Here is a 15,433-nt window from a genome sequence, read left to right as displayed (position 1 = left end):
GCCGGGAGATTTTTCCATGCCTTCAAAGATCAGCCTGTCTTTTTAAAAATGTAAAAATCTGTGTTTTTTGCACATTTTCAAAAAGCCTACAGACACGTAACAGAGACTAAACGGAGCAGGACCACTGGAAAGAATCTGGCAGAAAAGAAGTGCCTGATAAACACAAAATGATGAAGAACTAATGTTAGCTAGTCATGTCCTGTTAGGCAGGAAGGTGGTTCAGTGTAGATTTTCTAACGTTAGCATGTATGTATATATATTTTTTCTTTTATATATATACAGTCATGCCCGAAAGTATTCATACCCCTGGCAAAGTTTGACTTAAATTTACTTTTATTTAACCAGAAGTTATATTTTTGCCTTGAAACGACACCGGCATCTCCCAGGAGATAACACAATGATGTACAAGAGGCATCATTGTGGGAAAAAGTATTTCTCAGCTTTTATACACATTTGAACAAAAAGTGGCATGTCCAAAATTATTCATACCCTTTGAAAACTGTCACAGTATATGGGAAAATCCAAAGTTCTATACCATTCCAAATAGTCCAAGCTGTTTTAAAGCATCCTAATTACCCTGATTCATTGGGAACAGCTGTTTTAATCAACTCAACAGGAGAAAAACAGCAGCTCTCTGCAGTTGGTTTGTGGACAGTCATGGCTAAGACAAAGGAGCTCACTAAGGACCTGCGGCTGTGCATTGTGGCCGCTCACAAGTCAGGAAAGGGCTATAAAGCCATATCAAAATGTTTTCAAGTTCCAGTGGCTACAGTGCAAAGTATTATTAAAAAATACAAGAAGTTCCGCACTGTGGAAAATCTCAGAAGATGTGGTCGGAAGCCAAAAGTGACACCTGTGCTGGCCAGGAGAATAGTGAGAGAGGTGAAGAAAAATCCAAGGATCACCACCAAGGCCATCCTGGTGAATCTGGAGGTGGAGGTGACTCTGCTGGTGGCGACATCTCAAGGCAGACAGTTCAACGGACACTGCACACTGCTGGGTTCCACGGACGCAGGCCAAGGAGGACACCACTTCTCCAGAAAAGGCACACAAAAGCCCGCTTGACCTTTGCAAATGCTCATCTGGACAAAGAAGAAGACTTCTGGTGTTCTGTTTTATGGTCAGATGAAACAAAAATTGAATTGTTTGGCCACAATGATGTGTGCACCATTTGGCGTAAAAAAGGAGAAGCCTTCAACCCTAAGAACACCATCCCCACTGTCAAACATGGTGGTGGGAACCTAATGTTTTGGGGTGTTTTTCAGCCAATGGACCAGGGAACTTGATCGCAGTAAATGGCACCATGAAAAAAGAGCAATACATCAAGATTCTCAACAACAACATCAGGCAGTCTGCAGAGAAACTTGGCCTTGGGAACCGGTGGACATTTCAGCACGACAACGACCCAAAACACACAGCCAAAGTGGTGAAGAAATGGTTAGCAGACAAAAACATTAATGTTTTGCAGTGGCCCAGCCAGAGTCCTGACTTGAATCCAATTGAGAATCTGTGGAGGGAGCTAAAGATCAGGGTGATGGCAAGGAGACCCTCGAACCTCAAAGAGTTGGAGCTCATCACTAAAGATGAATGGGCAAAAATACCAGTGGAGACATGCAAAAAGCTGGTCAGCAATTACAGGAAGCGTTTGATTGCTGTAATAGCCAATAAAGGCTTTTCTATTAATTATTGAGAAGGGTATGAATAATTTTGGACATGCCACTTTTTGTTCAAATGTGTATAAAAGCTGAGAAATATTTTTTCCCACAATGATGCCTCTTGTACATCATTGTGTTATCTCCTGGGAGATGCCTGTGTCATTTCCAGGCAAAAATATAATTTCTGGTTAAATAAAAGTAAATTTAAGTCAAACTTTGACAGGGGTATGAATACTTTCGGGCATGACTGTATATATATATATATATATATATATATATATATATATATAAAACCCTTTATGTGTCTGTTATATATATACTATTATACTAAAAAAATAAAGGGAACACTTAAACAACACAATATAGCTCCAAGTAAATCAAACTTCTGTGAAATCAAACTGTCCACTTAGGAAGCAACACTGATTGACAATCAATTTCACATGCTGTTGTGCAAATGGAATAAACAACAGGTGGAATTATTGGCAATTAGCAAGACAAACTCAATAAAGGAGTGGTTCTGCAGGCTAGGGACCACAGACCACTTCTCAGTAACTATGCTTTCTGGCTGATGTTTTGATCACTTTTGAAGGTTCGTGGTAGCATGAGACGGACTCTACAACCCACACAAGTGACTCAGGTAGTGCAGCTCATCCAGGATGGCACATCAATGCGAGCTGTGGCAAGAAGGTTTGCTGTGTCTGTTAGTACACCAGGAGACGTGGAGGAGGCTGTAGGAGGGCAACAACCCAGCAGCAGGACCGCTACCTCCGCCTTTGTGCAAGGAGGAACAGGAGGAGCACTGCCAGAGCCCTGCAAAATGACCTCCAGCAGGCCACAAATGTGCATGTGTCCGCAGTTAGAAACCGACTCCATGCGGATGGTATGAAGGCCCGACGTCCACAGATGGGGGTTGTGCTCACAGCCCAACACCGTGCAGGACGCTTGGCATTTGCCAGAGAACACCAGGATTGGCAAATTTGCCACTGGCGCCCTGTGCTCTTCACAGATGAAAGCAGGTTCAAAGACTGTCCAGGAGTTGGCGGATGATTTAGTCCAGGTCTGGGAGGAGATCCTCATCAGGAGCATGCTCAGGCATTGTCGGGAGGTCATACAGGCACGTGGAGGCCACACACAATACTGAGCCTCAGGTCTTGCACGGTTGTTAGGAGATCTATCAACTCCCAGTTTTTGAAGCTTATTTACTTGACTTTCTCCTTCTTTATGGAGGTGAATCATCTTATCTAATCTCCTTAAAAGTGGAGAATGAATGACTGGAATGAATGGAAAGTAAATCAATGAAAAGTGGTTTCTGACTGTAACACAGTGCTAAGTTCTGCTTCAGTAGTATGCTGTAAGTACTGTATACAAAGTAATAACAAACAGAATGAACTAAATCTTGATGTAGTGTCTCCTCAATTTGAAGTAGAATATGAATATAAACAAGGGTTAAGAATGTTCTAGAAATGGGCAAACTATGGCTGTGTGCTTGCATTGCGCAATGTGCTGCGCATATTCCCACTCCACGCCCTCAATCGCTAACGCCCTTCACCACCTCTGCCTGGATCCTTTCACCCATTTATCTCCACTACATCACAATACATCACAGTGACCACACAGACGCTGATGCGGCTCAGCCTGTCCCACAGCACATTATTCGCATTCCTGTTCTCTGCATGGTGACAGAGGGGGATGTTGATGAGATACTTGGCGTTCTTGGAACAATGATACACATTGCAGCTGAGCTTGTGACTCAGAGACATCAGCTCAGGTTGTCCAACCTGTTTGTGGTGTGGGTTAGGTGGTAGCTGGCGTGAAACTGTTACAGGGCCGCTTGGTGGAGTGTGAATGCACAGCAGTCGCTTGTCCAGCCCAGGGCAGAAGAGGAAAAGGTACAGAGAAACTCTGAGTGGAGATGCAGATGCTGGGTCAAAACCTGTGGAAGTTTGGAGGCCAATCTTTATTTGTGTGAAAGTTACAAAGCATCTGGACTTGTGTTCAGAGATTTACATCAATATCCTTAAAGGCGAGTCTGTCAACTCGATGGCCATCTTTGCAACACCGCTGGGCAGTTTTCCCAGTCATGTGAGACCAGGATTCATATGAATTAATTCAGAGAGGCTAAAATACTCTAATCACTGATAAAATCTGAATACTTCATGAATAGTTTATAGCGTTTGGCTAAAAAATGCTTGAAAACCTTATTTTGCTGCTTGTTCTGGGTACACACATTGGGCGATGGGGTGGTGTAACCAGCGAGCTAATTGGCTATATTTGTTGACAGGCAGGACGTTTTTTCGTAAACAGATGCCATGTTGAGCATTACAGGACTCCCATTCATATTTCAACTAGTGACCGATCTCCTCATTTGTAAAGTCTCTGTTTACATACACTTATGGACATCAATATCATGGCAATGTTGGCCTTTCAGTGATTTCTTTCTGATATCAAAAGTCAAGTAAAAAAATATACATATACACACACCTAATATTTGGTTAAATGATCAGAAAGGTGCCCACTTGAACAGAAGCTTTTGGTAGACAGCAACAAAGTTCAGGCAGACATCTGAAAAGATATTTGACCACTGTTTCTGGCAGAGTTGGTACCGTTTAATTAAATGTATTGGTTTCCTGGCACAGAACCAACCTTTAGGCACAGTTCTCATATTTTTGATAGGATTGAGGTCAGGACTTTGGGAAGGCTTGTTTGAAAGCTTAAAGTTACCCTGTTTTATCCACTCCACAAACCACCTTTGAGAGATACAGTTTGGAGATACTGCCCAGTTGGAATACCCACATTGTGTCCAAGTTTCAACTGTCTAGCTGATTGGTTTGAGGTTATGCTGAAGAAAATAGAGTTAAATTACGAAGAAGGCAGTCGGCAGACTTGCTGGACTGTAGACTGTGACACTGGTGTTCTTGAGTTGTTCCTGACCAACCAACCTAAGGTGAGGATGACCGCTTTTATTCCTCCACCTAAGCTGTGAAACGGTCTAGTGCTTTATGGGTGTGTGTTTCACAGAGCACTGTCGGAGCCACACCTCCGTATTTTGTGTTGCCAGTGACAACGCAGCTCGTCCCACAGGTAAATAACACTGTCCACAGAGAGCCAGTCAGCAGTTCTTTTCCTGTCCTGCTGTCAGCAGTGATGTGACACAACATGCATTTTTAGAGCGTAACACTCTGTTATAATATGGAGAATATGGATTTGATGTGAAAGATGGATATGAATGTTGTATTAATTCATTATTTAAGAACATTTTAAGGTTAGTTTAAGTAAATGAGCAATGAACAATAACAACAACACTCGTCACATTAATAACTTTGATGCTGTGTTATATAAAAGTGAGACGTGAAACTGATAGTAAAGTACAATGTAAAGTTTAATGGGATAACTGTTATGGCATGGATATTAGTAAACAATACACTATGATCCAGTATTATGAAATTATTATTATTATTATTAACTTTTCAAAGTAAATAAACCTTCTAAATATATATTGTTTTGTTTATTCCTAATGCTATACTGCATTCTCAGTTAGTGTAATCACCTACAGCTCTCTCACAGCGTTTTATTTGTTGTTTGAAACCTGTAATTTTAGCATTAGGTTTTTTACATGTATATAAAGTATTAAGAGTTATTTTATGAACAACCACATTTGTATTATTAGTACAGTATTATTACAGTAATTCCAAACATATACTCAGTGATTCCTAACTTTTTAGCAAGGATTCCGAACTGTCGATTGATGATTTCAAAGACTTTTGAACACTGATTCTGTTTTTGAACAATGACTCTAAACATTTGCAGTGCTTTGAAAGTTCTGAGCAGCAATTCCAAACTTCTGAGCAGCAATTCAGAACTTCTGAACAGTGATTCCTAACTTTTGAATGTGAATTCCACATATTTTAAAAGTGATTCCAAACTTTTGAAGGGAGAAGTCCTGCAGTGATTCCCAATTTTTTTTTACAGTATTTCTGAACTTTTCACTGGTGATTTCAGACAGATCAGCAATTCCAAACTTTTGAAGGGTGTTTTCGAACATTTCAACATTATTTCCAAACTTTCTGAATGATTATTCTAGAATTTGAAGGGTAGTGAAAATGTCCTTTTTAACAAAGACACATTTCTCAAACATGCAACTGTAATTGGCCAATAAAATATATAGATTTTCATCACTCAGACTGGATCAGTCTTTAGCCCATTTACTACATGGCAAAACTACATATACTTGCATACCTATTACCATAGAGAGCGTTTCCGAGTGTGGTTTCTGATTCTGACTCTAATGCCGCTGTATTATTCCCCTGATGTTTCGCTCTAATGAAGACCATGCACACTGTGTGCTTATTCACTGAGCTTTACACAAATAGTCCCTTTGGAACCCATTGGTCAGACACATCCTGCACCTGTGTGGCTGATCTCGCAGCTGTGTTGCCGTCCTGGCCTAGGAAGGTCTTGTCAAAGGTTCAAGCAGTTAGCACTGATCCTAGACCTGCTGTGATCAGCAGAGGGAGGAATCTGTGTGAGATCTCTGAGTGTTGAATTGTTTATCTCACATACACCTCTTGTCTTGTCTTTGTCTGGAAAAATGACACATAGAAAAAAAATGTGAGATTTGGGTAAATAGAAAAGGACTCCTCCTATTACACTATTACACACACACACACACACACACACGCATACACGCCTACTTCTAACTGGCTTAGCTAGTCCGTCTCTGCCAACGCCTATACCTGTTCACTCCAGGAGACAGCTGTCAAACAGGCAGCCTTTCTCAGTATCGCTGAGTGAGTAAGTGTGTACTGTACTCCTGCTGTTCAGTCCTTCATCTCGTCCAGTCTGAGCTTTGTGTAGCTCACACTGGGCCAATTTTGGGTGTTCTGCAGTCTGTTGGATGTGTGTTTCCTAAGCCAAGGTACGTTTATATGTGTGAAAGAGTGTTTTATGGTGCTCCAAGGTTCAGCTTATGCAGTAGTTTACAGCTTGTTTGTCATGGAATTCATTTTCATTGGAGACCTTTTTTTATTAACACCTGTAAATTGTTTTAGGCCGGCTTCCCGCTTTCTGTGGAGGCCTTTTCAAGCATGCTAAGCTAGGGTATGCTTATCATAATCTTAGGGAATGTGATAATATGGATAAGGGAGATGATCTTAGATCAGCATACATAAGCAATGGGCCTCTCCTCTGACGGTGTGTGTTGCTCTGAGACTGTTTGACTTCATATAACCATTTGCCTGTCACTCTGTTTGCTCGCCATGATTGCTTTCTTCCCTCTCCTGTCCTGTCCTGCCTGTTTGCTTTTGGAAGTCTCTCCATGTCGCAATGTCACAGTGTTTAATCTTGTGTCACATTGTTTGGTACTCAGCTCATTTTATGCAGAAGCATGAGGTTGGGTCAGGCACTCAAATGCATTGTGATTGATTTGCTACTACAGACCAATGGTTTATAGGGTTCACGCTATTTGTACTGGATGAAAGCTTCAGTTCTTCAGGAGTTTAGAGGGGAATTCTATTGATTATTTTAATTTCTCTGTAATTCACTCATCAAAATGTAAGCAAAGTCATACAGAATATCAGTTGTTCTCAGTGGTGGTGGTAGAACCCATCTGAAATGTTCAAAGTTTTAAAAGCTACATTACTGGGAACTATTTTATTATGGATTATGGTTACAGATATGTTGTCTGAGGCTGGAGTACTGCTGATAGTCCTGAGAGTTTCGGCACAAAAAAGTATTTTTAAAATCCGCTCAAGGTGGAGGGATACATGCAGGGCGCTGTAAGGCAAAATAGTGCCCAAGGAAATAGATTTTCTATTACATTTAACATGACTTTACCATTTTTCAACAAATAACAGCAGGTTCATTTGGACAGTAAATATTATAGCTGTATTTGAGTTGTGGACCCCTACTTCCCATCAATACCACTGTGAAGAAATCAAAGCCAGCAAGTTTGCAGGCAGTGCACCATTTCACATTAAATGATGCTGAAAAACCAGTGGAATTCCACTTTGGCAGACTTTCATGAGATCAGTTGTGTGTTTTACCGGGGAAATCACTGCCCTTGCTTTGTAATATACAGTATTGTAATATTGTTTCAGTTGGCAAAAAAAGGTTCCGACATGTCTCCCACGGAAATAAAAAGAATGGACAGAACTGACATGCCAGTGTAATAATTGGTTTATATGGTCGGAGTATTAACTGTGTTTACAGTTTGGTAAACCACTGGAATGATCTACACTGTATTAAGTAGTTTGTCAGTTCGCCCAAAAACATACCTCATGTGGATTAACTGGTTTTATTCAACTCAAACAAACACTAAAGGTAGTTAATGAGCCTTTGTATCTATGAACTAATGGAACCTCATTTATTGCCAGTAAACTTAACCAAAACCAAGAACTCAAGAAAGTTATTGAGTACAGGGTATGCTTGTACATCTTTAGCTGTCCGTCAGCTTAGTATTCTGGTTTGTTTTTAGTAGCAGGTCAGTTTAAACCCTTCTCATTTTGATTAGGGAATCTACTAACGTTATCTTTTAATGATTAGCCTAGAGGTTCTTAAGCCTTTTCCATCAATGAAGACTGTAGTTCACTCAAAATATGGCACTGTTCAATGTATGTCTATATTTATTTAAATAAGACCAGTTCATTCCAAACTACACACAACCATATAGCTGCTAACACAGTTGGACAATCTGCAACTGTAAAACAGTGACTGATGGCGTGTTAAATGTGTATGCGTAAAAGAGAGATAGTGTGATGGGAAAGTGGTGGGACAAGCTTGACAGCGTGGCTAAGTAATGAATCGAAAATTCCAGATGTCAGAAGAATGAGTGAACACCCCACCAAAATGATGGGTAGCAGTTACTTACTTAGTTCAGCCAATAAACATATTTACACTGTTTACTCCTTTACCTCAAATAGACAATCAATCAAAACAGGTTCAGTGGCCAAGGTTTACACTTACCTTAAACAGTGTCAAATTGCTAAGGAATAGCAAATAGACTTGCCTCTGAGGTTTCTGACAGTGTATGATAAGCTGTTCATTATTAAAATGGACAAAACATTTGTCATTTGAGATGTAAACAAAGTCATTCAGACTGGTTTGAATAAAGACCCGGCATGAATTGGTCCGCTGGCTTGATAAGGCTGGCAGCCATGTGTACAAGATCAAACTAGTTTTTAATCTTCTCCAACAGAGACTTTTATTTTATTAAATGAACTAAGACAAATGTTCTAAACTGTGAGAAAAAATAATAATTGTTTGGATATAAAATTATTTAGATGAAAATGTTGTTGCTGAAACTGAACATTATTCACTACACTAATTCATAACAGTAAGAAATACAAGGAAAACAAATCATTTAGACTGTTGGTGAAAAACGAAAGAAGATAAGTGGCATTTTGTTTAATATTCTGCCTTACCACCAGCAAAGGAAAAAACACTGAATGAAATGCCACTGGACCACCAGCTCTACAATTAGTGGGCCAACAGTGGTCCCCTTTCCTTTTGCTATCAGGGGCTTGCATTTCACAGTGATAGTCAGGGTTGCAATGTCTACAAACCGAAGTCATTTGAATATAGTTATTCATTGTTTATTAGTCCAAAACAACAAATGGACACACTTCTTCTAAGTCTCTGTATGTTTTAACTATAATAATAACAATAATGGTGGTAAAAGTTTGCTTTACAGTGCCCTATGTGCCTACAAAATGTTCATAGGCCTAAACCTTACCTTAAAAACTATAGAAAAACTTTTACACCAATAAGAGTCCTTGGGCAAGACTCCTAACACTACATTGGCCCACCTCTGTAATACGAGTAACCTTGTAAGTCGCTCTGGATAAGAGCATCAGCTAAATGCCATAAATGTAAATGTAAATGTTTAAGACTCTTTAGAAGGAAGCACATTATAAGAAACCAATCTGAATCATTTAGTGTACACAATCGGCAAAAACTGTAAACGATTGCTTTACAAAATGTTAAACTTTATGGAATTTTTGGAAAATGTGTTTTTTGGCATTTTGCCGCGCTAATAAACTTCCAATATCTGTTTCCTACATTAGCCTCAAAGCTCCAGTGCAAAACTCACACCTTTAAGTAAAAAAAAAAAAGCAACAGCCAATGGCTAAACCAATCATTGCCTGAACGGTGTTTCCTCTACGAGAAAGCAGAGACGTACAGTGATTGCCACTTTTGTAAGATACAATTTAATTTAACAAAACTCACACTGACTCCTTCTTCTGTATTAGAACAAGGCTTTCACTACAGACGAATTTTGGACACAGAGGACAGCCAGTCATGACTACCGGTGAGCTGCACAGACCTTTGTTGATCCACCACACCCCCATTTCTCTGATACACATGCAATTGCACATGACACTTTGTACCAAACCCTGAAGTGTGATGAGTAATGAAAGACCAATCAATGCTGTGTGGATGAATGCCACAACTGCTGTGTCCTTCCTCATTCCCACCCAGGCCACACCACACTGGGGTGTAGTGGCCGTCAAAACCTGTCATTCAACATATCACTCACCACTAGTGTCTTTAGTAAAATATACAGTGTGCTGTTTGTGTGTGTGTGTATGCGCATTCACAGTCACATCCACAAGTTTACATTGCTGATCCGATGTTGATTCGTACCTTCTCATGCAGAACCATCAGGAGGTCATAACTTGCACTGTCATATTAGGAGATGCTGACAGATTGCAATATTGTGTGTGTGTATGTGTGTATAGAGGGAGACAGACAGTCTGTGTTGCGTACAACAAAAGTCCGTACTGCGCTGAAGGGCGACAGCAGCTGGATCCAACGTCGCAAAGACCCTGATCAGGAGGAGGAGGAGGAGAAGCCATGGTGAAGATGTGTGCTGTGTGTGACAGAGAGAGAGATGTGAAAAATGACAGAAGGCCTACTTTACTCATAAAACTAAACTATAGTATAAACTATAGACAAAATATACATTTTGGAAAAATCTTATCTGCCAGCTATGTTAGCCAAACACATGTTGTCTAGCCAGCTCTGAAGCTATTCAAAGGTTAATTGCACATATTAGCAAGCATCGTGCCAACAGTATGCATAAATCATCACAAACCGTGTTCAGTGTTGTTACGTAATCTCAAACAGAATTGCTTATGTGGTTTATTACCCTGTATGACATACTCTTATCACAAAAAAGGGACAAATGTTTGCTAGCCTAAGGCTAGTGCTTTCTAGCTAACAGTAAAAGCAGCCGCTGGATACATGAATTTACCTGCACATTTGTTCTTTTCAGTACATTACAATATGTAATATAACTGTTTAAAAAAGATGATTTGCAAAAATGCTAATAAGATAAGCTTTTTGGTTAGTGTAGCTGAGCCTAAAGCTATGTGTAGCTACTGGAAAATCATTTTTTTAAAGAACAGAAGGGCATAGAGAGAGTAAGTGTGTGCCTCATTTTTAAATAACACTTACTGGTAATCGAAATATGGGTTACTGCTGTTTTTATGCCTGATTTTATTTTATCTTTAGCTAAATCGACCTGACCCACCCAGCAATACGTCCTTAAATATATGGCCATGCTATTTGTTGAAACTACATCCTTTGTTTGGTTGAAATTGAAAGATGAAAAGACGTCTTTTTTCAAGTGGTTGAAAAGACGTTTATATGAAAACGTATTTGAAAATTCAACCAAAATTGGCGTGTCGTTTTTTTTTAGCTGCTTCATGGGGACCAACACACTGTACCTCTAAGTTTCTGGATTTCAGATTTACGGAGTCTGCTGTGTTCCTTATTTCATTATTCCGTAGACCCACACTTAAAGGGTTTTGTTTTGTATGCAAGTTCTACAGGCAGAATATTCTTGAATGTACAAATGGACGGGTAACTTGGTGTATTTCAGCTTCCGTAGTATTAGTCTGACAGTCCGCTACACTCTATATTATACTATTTAAAAAAATAGACTTATTGCAGGAAAATTCACAAATATAATATTCAATGACTATTTATGTCTATTCTTGTTGGTTGATCATACGCTTTTGAATGCAGCAGAAATAACGCCACCAGTGGAGGTGCGTATATTAGGTATAGGAGGCAGGATAATTACGTTAATTACATGGTTTTGATAGCCATAAAGCTCATATGTAGGTGATGCAGATAGTATAGTGATAGTATGTGGGCCATATATGAGCTCTTGCAGTTTAATAGGTTGATTTTGTACATTTGTGAAAATGAGGAATATAAAATAGCATATGCTTTTTGAACTTTCCTTTGAAGGGTCGCAGAGGTGCGTGCAGGTCGCGTCAATGGTGCAATTAATGACACGGCTCCTGAAACCATGCCTACCCAACCAGAGCCCCAACCTAAAACCAGCACTGACGAGTGAGTTTCAGATTTAGCTTGTGATGGAATGTCTAGCCTTTGGCTCAACAATTTTTAAATGCTATTTACATGACATTAATTATGTTTGACCTTTTTAACAGTCCTAAAGCACAAACACCTGGATACCTGATCAGGTAAGTCAGGACTGTTAACTGCATATATATGGTATGTATCGTATCATGAAATTGTTACTTTCTATGAACCACAAAATATTTCTTTCAGAGGGGTTTTCACAAAGACGGACACCAAGCCACCTTCTTTGAATGCCACCAACGGCTACATGTACGCAAGCAATTTTCCAAATGATTTGTAGTAAAGACAGGGCGAGATGTGTTCTCAGTTGGAAAAGATGAACTCTCAAGCACAGTGACTTCTTTAGACGTAGTAATTTATGTCAAGTTGTAAAGAAAATAGTCCTGTATTATAAGTGGTTCTATTCTCACACCCTCTGTTTTAGTGGAACATCTGGCTTTAACAAAAGACCTTCTGAAGGATACAAGAAAATGTAAGTGTTTCATATGTTTAATTAATCTAGAATATTTTGTTAATTTGCATAAAATTCAGATGAAAGCCACTTTGTTAAAAAAGCATTACATACACTGCCTGTCAAAAGTTTGGGGACACCTTGACTGCAGATGTTTTGTTAGCATAAATGTTTGTATATTCTAATACATTTAGCAACACTTAGCTTCTTGTTTCTTTACTATGATTTTGAGTATTAATTTATGTTTAATGATGATTCACTGGTTCTGATTAGATTTTTTTTTTTATAAAAAAATGACTGTAGAATAGCACTGACAGTGCATTGTCTAGCGCATCTACTGGCTGGTTGCAGTATGATGTTTAGCTCCACCCATCCCCATATGTTTCAATGACAAAATCACCCATTTTCCACCTTAATTTTCTAATCTAAACTGTTTTGCATCTCCCATGTGTAATTCCAACAGTTTTCTCTGTGCTAATACTGCCACATTTTTATTTTCCCTGTAAATTGTTTCATAATAAAATATTTGTGAACAATGAGAAATAACAAACAACTTTCACCTTACAGTATAAACAGTGAGGGTGTTACCAATCAAAACAGCATGGTCAGGCACCAACAGTTGTGCTGTGAGTCTTTTACTGTTTAAAGAGAAGTGCCCAATTCAAAAGCCTTTAGGGTGCATTGTAAGTTCAATGGCCGTTTAAGACAAACAAGCTGTTTAGCTAGCAACATATTGCGAGTTAATCTAATATTTTCTATACTTGATGATAGCTAATCTACAATATGTGTAATATAGCCTAAACATCTGAACTACATCATACATAATATGGCCTGGATCAGCCTACATTTTTTTTTAAAGGGTGAGTTAAAATCAAACCAAAAAACATGATAGCAATAAAGAGATGTTTACCACAAAGGAATTTTAACCATGGTTAGCAGTTTTTGTCAGCTGCTCATGACCTCTGGAGGAGGGGCATCAAAATTAGAAGTGCATTCATATTGAATTTAGTGTGGTATGTAATATATACACTATATCCCCTATACACACAGCAAGTACTAATGGAATATGGTGTCAAACACATGACTTTGCATTGAAACAGGTGGATGGAAAACCATATATTGCATATAGTAATTAATTACATTAATTACATGCTTAATTACACAATCAATTCCCACTACATTTGATTTACATTCTGACTGGATCAAGTCTGCACTTAAATGTTTTAGCACTACAGTATGGTTAAGAAAATGGCATGTTTTTTCTTTCTGTAAAACAAGAATTGATAAACAACATAGGCTTTTCAAAAATAGCATTTTATGATATAAAATAAAAGAAACTATTTGTAAATAAAAATTGAAAGCAGATGTTTCAAAGTATAAATTCAGGATTTCAGTTATAGAGTTTAAAACATTTTGCATTCAGCTGTGTTTTTCTGTGGAATATTGCCTGTCCTTTTCAGTGCTCCTCACACTGTTCGTCCAAGCTTGGAGAATACAGCTGCAGAGACAGAGCCAGCCATCAGCAATGAGGAACAGGAGAGAAGGTGAGGGGAACTTTTCCCTGCAGAGATTTCCTAATGTCTCCCACTGACCCATATTAAGCGTCTCGTAATCAGAATGCTGACCTCAGATCAGGTCTCATCAGTTAACACAGTTCTCCTCAGTTCTTACTTGTCCCAGATCAGCACTTGTTTTCAGACGTTTGATAATTATGGCCCATTGTTTGTAATTTTCCTCTCATTGAAATTAGGTGTAAACACTGCTCCCTGATTCTTCTCTTTTCTGTTGTGTGTGTTTTTTAGGACAGAGGCAGCCAGCAATGTTCTGAGGAACTCAGTAGCCAGACAGCGATCATATGTACTCTCAGCTGCAAAGAAATATGAGTATGTCTCACTCTGATGTAAAGGCATTGATATAAAGGTGGAGATTCTACTGGAATCATTTATGAGCATTTATATTACGCTTCCTGGGCAAAAGGTCACATGCATCACATCTCCTGTAATACTTTGTGACATACCTTGACAGCATCAATCCTGTTCATGAAACCAGTGTCAGACAACTTTTGCTTTGGGACGTGATGCTTTATCATGCTGGTATCATGAAGTCTTTAGATGATGGGTAAATTGTGGTCATGAAGGGACGCACATAGTCCAAAAGTGTGGAAAGAAAACTATCCCCAAACCATTGCACCACCTCCACAAGCCTGAACTGTTGACACAAGGCAGGTTGGGTCCATGGATTTACGCTGTTGGTGGCAAATGTTGACCCTACCATCAGATTCAGCAGATTAACCTATATTTTTCCAGTCAAGTTTTGGTGAGCTTGTGTTCACTGTGGCCTTAGCTTTCTGTTCTTGGCTGACAGAAGTGGAACTTAACATGATCTTCTGTTGTTGTAGCTGTAATTATGGAGAAGAAATGATGCATCCAATAAGTATGACTGTCATATCATAGTACTTCAGAGCCATTCAGAGCCATTCAGAGCCACTCATTCAGTCACTGTATTTCAATGCAACAGAATGAATGTACCTAGTATTTTATTCATATACATATAGTATCTATCCACTATTTTCCTTATTCACTGTTTATGTTTTACAAGTTGATTTTTAATTATGCTTGGTCAAATGTTTTTAGGTCTCCATCTGAAAAACCAGACAGCTCTGACCCGTCAGTTGTTTCTTTCGTTGCAAAAAGGTAGAGTTTGTTTTGAATTATAGTTGCATGTGCAAGAAACAGGATATACATTGTGACTGATGGCAATGTGTTTGTGTGTATTTGTGTGTGTAGGGTTATGATCAGTGATGATGAAGACAGTGTCAAGGCTGAGCCTAAAGCGCCTGAACCTAAAGCAGCTGAGCCTCCAGCAGCCCCGGCTTCTCCAGCCCCTCAGGTTCAGCCTGCACCTAAACAGAGGTACACGATCAGTCCTTTTTAAA

The 15,433-nt window shown here is 39.1% G+C and overlaps 1 protein-coding gene across 3 annotated transcripts in view; it reads left to right on the top strand.

Annotated features, from left to right (window-relative positions):
* Positions 1-6,406: 6,406 nt before the first annotated feature.
* znf185 (zinc finger protein 185 with LIM domain) overlaps positions 6,407-15,433 on the top strand; it is a 30,719-nt gene continuing 21,692 nt past the window's right edge. For all 3 annotated transcript variants that reach the window (XM_072663819.1, XM_072663818.1, XM_072663817.1), the window contains exons 1-11: positions 6,407-6,570; positions 9,902-9,960; positions 10,391-10,508; positions 11,910-12,014; positions 12,116-12,148; positions 12,237-12,296; positions 12,472-12,519; positions 13,959-14,042; positions 14,301-14,381; positions 15,132-15,191; positions 15,285-15,410. In XM_072663819.1, coding sequence (XP_072519920.1) covers positions 9,951-9,960; positions 10,391-10,508; positions 11,910-12,014; positions 12,116-12,148; positions 12,237-12,296; positions 12,472-12,519; positions 13,959-14,042; positions 14,301-14,381; positions 15,132-15,191; positions 15,285-15,410 — 725 coding nt within the window. In that variant the 5' untranslated portion in view covers positions 6,407-6,570; positions 9,902-9,950. The remainder of the gene's footprint in view (positions 6,571-9,901; positions 9,961-10,390; positions 10,509-11,909; positions 12,015-12,115; positions 12,149-12,236; positions 12,297-12,471; positions 12,520-13,958; positions 14,043-14,300; positions 14,382-15,131; positions 15,192-15,284; positions 15,411-15,433) is intronic.

The sequence above is a fragment of the Salminus brasiliensis genome, chromosome 19 (assembly GCF_030463535.1).
Source record: "Salminus brasiliensis chromosome 19, fSalBra1.hap2, whole genome shotgun sequence".
NCBI classification, from domain to species: Eukaryota; Metazoa; Chordata; class Actinopteri; order Characiformes; family Bryconidae; genus Salminus; species Salminus brasiliensis.
This window is presented reverse-complemented; position numbering and strand designations above follow the sequence as displayed.